At 49.7% G+C, this 10000-nt stretch overlaps 1 protein-coding gene across 1 annotated transcript in view; it reads right to left on the bottom strand.

Annotated features, from left to right (window-relative positions):
- huwe1 (HECT, UBA and WWE domain containing E3 ubiquitin protein ligase 1) overlaps nt 1-10000 on the bottom strand; it is a 165521-nt gene that overhangs the window by 103031 nt on the left and 52490 nt on the right. Inside the window, 4 exon segments of the mRNA XM_055666224.1 lie at nt 1753-1929; nt 3127-3208; nt 5600-5727; nt 6993-7145. Coding sequence (XP_055522199.1) covers nt 1753-1929; nt 3127-3208; nt 5600-5727; nt 6993-7145 — 540 coding nt within the window.

Raw genomic sequence — 10000 nt, forward strand, 5'->3', positions numbered from 1 at the left:
AAGATTTCCCCCTTATCCCCCTTATTAATTAAAAATAAATTGGATAGGCATATGGATGAGAAGGGAATGGAGGGTTATGGTATGAGTGCAGGCAGGTGGGACTAAGGGGAAAAAAAAATTTGTTCGGCACGGACTTGTAGGGCCGAGATGGCCTGTTTCCGTGCTGTAATTGTTATATGGTTATATGGTTATCCTTAAACTGTGTGGCCCTTTGTTCTGGACTTCCCCAACATCGGGAACAATCTTCCTGCATCTAGCCTGTCCAACCCCATAAGAATTTTGTAAGTTTCTATAAGGTTTTGTAAGTTTCTATAAGTGGTGTGTGAGTCTGTGGAATTCTCTGCCTCAGAGGGCGGTGGAGGCCGGTTCGCTGGATGGTTTCAAGAGAGAGCTAGATAAGGCTGTTAAAAATAGCGGAGTCAGGGGATACGGGGAGAAGGCAGGAACGGGGTACTGATTGGGGATGATCAGCCATGATCACATTGAATGGCGGTGCTGGCTCTAAGGGGTGAATGGCCTCGTCCTGCACCTATTTTCTATGTTTCTATGACTATCCCAACGTCTAAGAAACAGTTAGACAGGTACATGAATAGGACAGGTTTGGAGGGATATGGACCAAACGCAGGCAGGTGGGACTAGTGGAGCTGGGCAGTGTGGGCAGGTTGGGCTTGTTTCCACACTGTATGACTCACTATCACTTTATGTCACGTTGTCATTTGCGGGCGGAGCACCAAGGCAAATTCCTTGTATGTGAATACTTGGCCGATTGGGAAAGGGGGAGATGCAGCGAGACCTGGGTGTCATGGTACACCAGTCATTGAAGGTAGGCATGCAGGTGCAGCAGGCAGTAAAGAAAGCAAATGGTATGTTAGCTTTCATTGCAAAAGGATTTGAGTATAGGAGCAGGGAGATTCTACTGCAGTTGTACAGGGTCTTGGTGAGACCGCACCTGGAGTATTGCGTACAGTTTTGGTCTCCAAATCTGAGGAAGGACATTATTGCCGTAGAGGGAGTACAGGAAAGGTTCACCAGACTGATTCCTGGGATGTCAGGACTGTCTTATGAAGAAAGACTGGATAGACTTGGTTTATACTCTCTAGAATTTAGGAGATTGAGAGGGGGATCTTATAGAAACTTACAAAATTCTTAAGGGGTTGGACAGGCTAGATGCAGGAAGATTGCTCCCGATGTTGGGGAAGTCCAGGACAAGGGGTCGCAGCTTAAGGATGAGGGGGAAATCCTTTAAAACCGAGATGAGAAGAACTTTTTTCACACAGAGAGTGGTGAATCTCTGGAACTCTCTGCCACAGAGGGTAGTTGAGGCCACAGTTCATTGGCTATATTTAAGAGGGAGTTAGATGTGGCCCTTGTGGCTAAAGGGATCAGGGGGTATGGAGAGAAGGCAGGTACAGGATACTGAGTTGGATGATCAGCCATGATCATATTGAATGGCTAATGGTGCAGGCTCGAAGGGCCGAATGGCCTACTCCTGCACCTATTTCTATGTTTCTATGACTATCCCAATGTCTCAGAAACAGTTAGGCAGGTACATGAATAGGACAGGTTTGGAGGGATATGGACCAAACGCAGGCAGGTGGGACTAGTGCAGCCGGGCAGGTTGGGCTTGTTTCCACACTGTACGACTCACTGTCACTGTATGTCACGTTGTCACTTGCGGGCGGAGCACCAAGGCAAATTCCTTGTATGTGAATACTTGGCCAATAAACGTATTCATTCATTCAGGGGCTTTACCTGCACCATGGTGTTGAACTGCACGGTGTAACGCCTGCGCCCAGCGGTGAACCGCACGCTGGTCTCGCCCATTCTCCACGCCGCGTCGATGGTGCTGTTGTTGCTGGCGCTGTAACTGCACCATCGGCCGGACCGATCGTCGAACCAGCGCCAGTTGTTCCCGGTCTGTTGCAGGAACTGCGGGGGGAGATAAAATCCCACATGTGGACAACGCACGGCCGTTTGGTTTCCGAGACGCAGCGCGGAAAACAGGCCCCTTCGGCCCGCTCGCGCCGACCAGCGATCCATCGCCCGTTCCCACGCTAGTTTAGTTCAGAGATACAGCGCGGAAACAGGCCCTTCGGCCCACCGAGTCCGTGCCGACCAGCGATCGCCAACACATTATTTTTTGTCTATGTTTCTATGTAGTTTTTGTTATTTTTTGTTGGGGTGTGTGTGTGGGGGGGGTGGGGGTGAGGTACAGAGGGAGGGGGTAACTTTTAAATCTCTCCCTGCACGGGAGACCCGACCTTTTCTTTGTCGGGTCTCCGTTGTCGTTGGGGCTGCAACGAGGAGCGGCCTCCAACAGGAGAAGACCGGGGGCTCTGGTGCCGACGACTCACCTCACCGTCGCGGAGCTGGCCGAGTCCAGAGCGGGTGGAGCGGTGGTGGAGCGCTGCTGCTGCTGCTGCGGCCCGACCTCTGGAGATTCGGAGGCTGCAACTGCGGGTCTGGCGGACGGCGGCACCAGGAGCCCGCGGGTCCTTGGAGGGAGACCGCTTTTCAGGGCTCCCGCAACAGCAACTTCTCCCGCCCGAGTTGTGGGGTTGAAGAGCTCCTGGAGCGGTGCCTGACATCACCGCCCCGCGCGGCTTGGAATGGCCGCGGGACTCTGCGAGCGCACGCTGGGGGCTCTAACACCAAGTTGACACTAAATTGAATCTGAATCTGAAGACCCGGTGTGCGACCTTGCATCACCCGGCGTGGCTTTAATGGCCGCGGGACAATCTCCATCGCCAGCCGGGGGCTTTGACTATGACTCTGACATGGCGGGGGGAGAGTGCAGTGGAGAGATAAGTTTTTTTGGCCTTCCATCACAGCGATGTGATGGATGTTTATGTAAATTATGTTGTGTCTTGGGTCTATGTGTTTGTAATGTATGGCTGCAGAAACGGCATTTCGTTTGGACCTCAAGGGGTCCAAATGACAATTAAATGTATCTTGTATCTTGTATCTTGTATCTTTTGTCCCTGATTCGGGAGCGGGGAAGTTGGCCACCCCAGTTGAACCTGGCATCATGTTCGGCACAAACATTGCAGCGAGCCGAAGGGCCCGTTTCTTGGGCTGTACAGTTCTGCGCCCAACGCGTTGAGCCTGGCGGGACCATTCACTCACCTTGTTCATCTGCGACCTCCTCTTGGAAGACACGGACATCTTCTCGTAGAAGTCGATCAGTAGCAGCACAGGAGTAATCCACCTAGCAGCGGGGGTGGAGAGGGTTGGGAAGAGAGGAAACGTTGTGAGTCAAGACAAACTCGAACTCCAAGGCTCAAGACGTCAAAATCAAGTGCAGTTAAAATAACACGATGGATTCCTCAAAGCATAGAAAAACCGAGCTCTTAGGACCAGCAGAATCAAGGGAGTTGGGGAGAAGGCAGGGACTTTCAGAATTTGAGCCAGATACTCTTAAATATAGCAGAGACGGGATAAGGGGAGAAGGCAGTATAGAAGGTTGAGTATAGAAGCTGGGATGTAATGTTGAAATTGTACAAGGCATTGGTGAGACCAAATCTGGAGTATGGTGTACAATTTTGGTCGCCCAATTATAGGAAGGATGTCAACAAAATAGAGAGAGTACAGAGGAGATTTACTAGAATGTTGCCTGGGTTTCAACAACTAAGTTACAGAGATAGGTTGAACAAGTTAGGTCTTTATTCTCTGGAGCGCAGAAGGTTAAGGGGGGGACCTGATAAGAGGTCTTTAAAATGATGAGAGGGATAGACAGAGTTGATGTGGACAAGCTTTTCCCTTTGAGAATAGGGAAGATTCAAACAAGAGGACATGACTTCAGAATTAAGGGACAGAAGTTTAGGGGTAATATGAGGGGGAACTTCTTTACGCAGAGAGTGGTAGCGGTGTGGAATGAGCTCCCAGTGGAAGTGGTGGAGGCAGGTTCATTGGTATCATTTAAAAATAAATTGGATAGGCATATGGATGAGAAGGGAATGGAGGGTTATGGTATGAGTGCAGGCAGGTGGGACTAAGGGGGAAAAAAATGTGTTCGTCACGGACTTGTAGGGCCGAGATGGCCTGTTTCCGTGCTGTAATTGTTATATGGTTATATGGTTATATGGCAGGAACGGTGTACTGATTGGGGATGATCAGCCATGAGCACATTGAATGGCAGTGCTGGCTCGAAGGGCTGAATGGCCTACTCCTGCAACTATTATTTATAACACAGTACTTGTGTGAACGGGCGATCGATGGTTGGCACGGACTCGGTGGGCCGAAGGGCCTGTTTCCACGCTGTTTCTCCAAACTAAACTAAGCTGAGGGTGCCGTTCTGAGGGTGAATTCGAACTGGCCAGGATATTTCTCGGACAAAGAAACATAGAAATTAGGTGCAGGAGTAGAGGCCATTCGGCCCTTCGAGCCTGCACCGCCATTCAACATGATCATGGCTGATCATCCAACTCAGTATCCTGTACCTGCCTTCTCTCCATACCCTCTGATCCCCTTAGCCACAAGGGCCACATCTAACTCCCTCTTAAATATAGCCAATGAACTGGCCTCAACTACCCTCTGTGGCAGAGAGTTCCAGAGATTCACCACTCTCTGTGTGAAAAAAAGTTCTTCTCATCTCGGTTTTAAAGGATTTCCCCCTTATCCTTAAGCTGTGACCCCTTGTCCTGGACTTCCCTAACATCGGGAGCAATCTTCCTGCATCCAGCCTGTCCAACCCCTTAAGAATTTTGTACGTTTCTATAAGATCCCCTCTCAATCTCCTAAATTCTAGAGAGTATAAACCAAATCTATCCAGTCTTTCTTCATAAGACAGTCCTGACATCCCAGGAATCAGTCTGGTGAACCTTCTCTGTACTCCCTCTATGGCAAGAATGTCCTTCCTCAGATTTGGAGACCAAAACTGTACGCAATACTCCAGGTGTGGTCTCACCAAGACCCTGTACAACTGCAGTAGAACCTCCCTGCTCCTAGACTCAAATCCTCTTGCTATGAAAGCCAACATACCATTCGCTTTCTTTACTGCCTGCTGCACCTGCATGCCTACCTTCAATGACTGGTGTACCATGACACCCAGGTCTCGCTGCATCTCCCCCTTTCCCAATCAGCCACCATTTAGATAATAGTCTGCGTTCCCGTTTTTGCCACCAAAATGGATAACCTCACATTTATCCACATTATACTGCACGGAGGACGGTGGTGACAGCAAGGCAGCTAATAAGTTAATCCTGGAAGAACACATACAGTGCAGACTGGGCGATCGTTTTGCTGAACACTTACGCTCGGCAGCTCGTTCCATACACCCACCACCCTCTGGGTGGAAAAGTTACCCCTCAGATCCCTATTCACTTTTCCCCTTCACCTTGAACCTGTGTCCTCTGGTCCTCGATTCCCCTACTCTGGGTAAAAGACTCTATTCCTCTCATGATTTTGTACACCTCTATAAGATCACCCCTCATCCTCCTGCGCTCCATGGAATAGAGACCCAGCCTGCTCAACCTTCTCCCGGTAACTCGCAACCTCTAGTCCCGGCAACATCCTCGTAAATCTACTCTGCGCCCGATCCAGCTCGGATCTCCGGTAGAAGACATTGTTTTGCCCCTCCCGTCCTTTCCCAAGCACTTACTTGGGGGTATGCACTTCCTTCTGTTCCTTGGCAGCCTGAAGGCAAGGTTGGGCCACCTCCAGCAATTTAATCAATACATCCAGGATACCGCTGGTCTCCACAATCCTGGCACAGGTCAACTTGAGCTCCTGCAGGTCGAGGCAAAAAGATTTGTAGTCTGGTTTAGAGATACAGCGCGGAAACAGGCCCTTCGACCCCCGCCGACCAGCGATCGCCCGTACTAGTGTAGTTTGGAGATACATTCCTCTCATGATTTTGTCCACCTCTACAAGATCTCCCCTCATCCTCCTGTACTCCAAGGAATAGAGACCCAGCCTGCCCAACCTCTCCCTGTAGCTCACACCCTCTAGTCCCGGCAACATCCTCCTAAGTCTTCCCCGTACCCTTTCGGGCTTAGACAATGGACAATAGGTGCAGGAGTAGAGGCCATTCGACCCTTCGAGCCTGCACCGCCATTCAATGTGATCACGGCTGATCATCCCCAATCAGTACCCCCTTCCTGCCTTCTCCCCATATTCCCTGACTCCGCTATCTTTAAGAGCCCTATCTAGCTCTCTCTTGAAAGCATCCAGAGAACCGGCCTCCACCGCCCTCTGTGAGGGGGGGGGGGGGGGGGGGAGGTGTGGGGGGGAGGGGGAGCCTTCAAAACCTTCATAACTTTTGTACTATTTCTCGAAAGCATCCAGAGAACCGACCTCCACCGCCCTCTGAGGCAGAGAATTCCACAGACTCACAACTCTCTGTGAGAAAAAGTGTTTCCTCGTCTCCGTTCTAAATGGCCGACCCCTTATTCTTAAACTGTGTGGCCCCTGGTTCTGGACTCTCCCAACATGGGGAACATGTTTCCTGCCTCTAGCGTGTCCAAACACTTAACAATCTCATATATGTTTCAATGAGATCCCCTCTTATGTTGTTTAAGAGGGAACTGCAGATGCTGGAGAATCGAAGGTTACACAAAAAAGCTGGAGAAACTCAGCGGGTGCAGCAGCATCTATGGAGCGAAGGAAATAGGCAACGTTTCGGGCCGAAACCCTTCTTCAGACTGAGGGAGGGTTTCGGCCCGAAACGTTGCCTATTTCCTTCGCTCCATAGATGCTGCTGCACCCGCTGAGTTTCTCCAGCTTTTTTGTGTAACCTTAATAATCTTATATGTTTCAATAAGATCCCCTCTCATCCATCTAAACTCCAGAGTATACAAGCCCAGCTGCTCCATTCTCTCAGCATATGACAGTCCCGCCATCCCGGGAATGAACCTACGCTGGGCTCCCTCAATAGCAAGAATTTCATGGTCCTATCTGGGACACGTTGCAATAACTTGATAACTTGACATTGGCCCTGTACGGGAGGGGGAGGGTCCCCGGGCTCCGAAGGGCAGGGGCCGTGAAGCTCGTACCTCAAACAGCAGGGTGAGCAGCAGGATCCGCGTGGCGAGGTTGGAAGCTTGCGGCAGCGTGGCCATCTGGCTCGTCCACTCCGCCACTGTCTTGGTGTCGCTGGTGGTCAGCGGGAGGGCCGCCTTGATCAGCACATTGGCCGCTTCCCAAACCTGTCGAGACAAAGCAGAGTGTGCGTGTCGGAAAGGAACTGCAGATGCAGGTTTACCTGGAAGACATATAGACACTAAGTGCTGGAGTAACTCAGACTCTGTGGAGAACGTGGACAGGAACAAAGCGTTGGAAGGGCCGATTCAGATTCAGATTCAGATTCAGATTCAATTTAATTGTCATTGTCAGTGTACAGTACAGAGACAACGAAATGCATTTAGCATCTCCCTTGAAGAGCGACATAGCAAACGATTTGAATAAATAATAATAAGTGTCCGGGGGGGGGGGGGGGTGGTGATTGGCAGTCACCGAGGTACGTTGTTGAGTAGAGTGACAGCCGCCGGAAAGAAGCTGTTCCTCGACCTGCTGGTTCGGCAACGGAGAGACCTGTAGCGCCTCCCGGATGGTAGGAGGGTAAACAGTCCATGGTTGGGGTGAGAGCAGTCCTTGGCGATGCTGAGCGCCCTCCGCAGACAACGCTTGCTTTGGGCAGACTCAATGGAGGGGAGCGTGGAACCGGTGATGCGTTGGGCAATTTTCACCACCCTCTGCAATGCCTTCCGGTCGGAGACAGAGCAGTTGCCATACCATACTGTGATGCAGTTGGTAAGGATGCTCTCGATGGTGCAGCAGTAGAAGTTCACCAGGATCTGAGGAGACAGATGGACCTTCTTCAGTCTCCTCAGGAAGAAGAGACGCTGATGAGCCTTCTTGAATGGCCTACTCCTGCACCTATTGTCTATTGTTCAAGAAGGAACTGCAGATGCTGGAAAATCGAAGGTAGACAAAAGTGCTGGAGAAACTCAGCGGGTGAGGCAGCATCTATGGAGCGAAGGAATAGGCGACGTTTCAAGTCGATACTCTTCATCAGACCCCTTATTCTTAAGTGTGTTTTGGACTCCCCCAACATCGGGGAACATTTTTCCTCATCTAGCTTGTCCAATCCTTTAAGAATTTAATATAAAAAAAAACAAAAAAAAAACGAAGGAGCTGATCGTGGACTTTAGGAGGGCACATCATCCGAGGACGTACACTCCATTGAGGATAAATGGGGATCCTGTGGATAGGGTGAACTGTTTTAAATATCTGGGAGTCCACATCTCCGAGGATATGACATGGGCATCACACGCCTCAGCACTCGTGAGTAAGGCAAGGCAGCGCCTTTACCACCTCAGGCAATTGAGGAAATTCAGAGTGTCTCCGAGGATCCTCCAGTGCTTCTACGCAGCGGCGGTGGAAAGCATCTTGTCCGGGAACATTACCATCTGGTTTGGGAATTGCTCTGCCCAGGACAAGAAGGCTCTGCAGAGAGTAGTGTGCGTTCGGCCGAACAAACGCACTATGGGAACTTCACTCACCCCCCTGCAGGAACTATACAACAGGAGGTGCAACTCCAGAGCAAACAAAATCATGGGAGACCCCTTCCACCCCTGCAACGGACTGTTCCAGCTGCTACGGTCAGGCAAACGCCTCCGTTGCCATGCGGTGGGGGCGGAGAGGTTGAGAAGGAGTTTCTTCCCAGAGGCAATTCGGACTGTAAACGCCTATCTCACCAGGGACTAACTCTACTGAACGTTTTTCCTTCCATTATTTATTATGTAAAAGAATACGTGTGTTATGATTGTGTTTATAATTTGTTTGGTTGTTTTGTTGTTTGTCTTTTGCACAAAAGTCCGCGAGCATTGCCACTTTCATTTCACTGCACATCTCGTATGTGTATGTGACAAATAAACTTGACTTGACTTGATGTTTCTATAAGATCCCCTCTCATTCTGCTAAATTCCAGTGAATACAAGCCCAGTCCACCCATTTTTCCGTCTTTATTGCCACAGTGTAAATTGTTATCAGGCAACTGAAACATCTTACTGATGAAGCCAAATTTTAGTTACAAATATAAGAAGATATTAAATTGGCTTCTGGGCTAGTTTACAGCTTATATTTAGTCTCAAATTAGGCTTGCCTCAGGTTGCGGTGTGTGAGATAATAAATACTATAACATTGTCTCCCAAGTGACGAGCAGAGGAGCCAGATCTCTTTGATGTATTGGATGTAAGATGTCGTAACCAAGTGTCCTATGTTCATGAGGGACCAAGTGAGGAGAGAGGAAGCAGAGGAGCTAGCTAGAGTCATCTCTTTGAAGTAAGACGTCGTAAACCAAGTGTCCTATGTTTATGAGGGAGGAGGTGACAAGAGAGGAGAAGCTAGACTGATCTAAGGGATTGTGACAAAATAGAAACATAGAAATTAGGTGCAGGAGTAGAGGCCATTCGGCCCTTCGAGCCTGCACCATTCGCCATTCAATATGATCATGGCTGATCATCCAACTCAGTATCCCGCACCTGCCTTCTCTCCATATCCTCTGATCCCCTTAGCCACAAGGGCCACATCTAACTCCCTCTTAAATATAGCCAATGAACTGGCCTCAACTACCCTCTGTGGCAGAGAGTTCCAGAGATTCATCACTCTCTGTGTGAAAAAAGTTCTTCTCATCTCGGTTTTAAAGGATTTCCCCCTTATCCTTAAGCTGTGACCCCTTGTCCTGGACTTCCCCAACATCGGGAGCAATCTGCCTGCATCTAGCCTGTCCAACCCCTTAAGAATTTTGTAAGTTTCTATAAGATCCCCTCTCAATCTCAATGCCTTTGATGTGATGCCTTTTCCTGTACCTCTGACCATGACTAATGTCTGTGGAATGTGCTAAGGTGACAAAGAAACACTATATAACGCAAAGGGTCTGAAGAAGGGTTTCGGCCCGAAACGTTGCCTATTTCCTTCGCTCCATAGATGCTGCTGCACCCGCTGAGTTTCTCCAGCATTTTTGTGTACCTTCGATTCTCCAGCATCGGCAGTTCCTTCT

Source organism: Leucoraja erinacea, unplaced genomic scaffold (assembly GCF_028641065.1).
Source record: "Leucoraja erinacea ecotype New England unplaced genomic scaffold, Leri_hhj_1 Leri_215S, whole genome shotgun sequence".
In the NCBI taxonomy this organism is placed as follows: Eukaryota; Metazoa; Chordata; class Chondrichthyes; order Rajiformes; family Rajidae; genus Leucoraja; species Leucoraja erinaceus.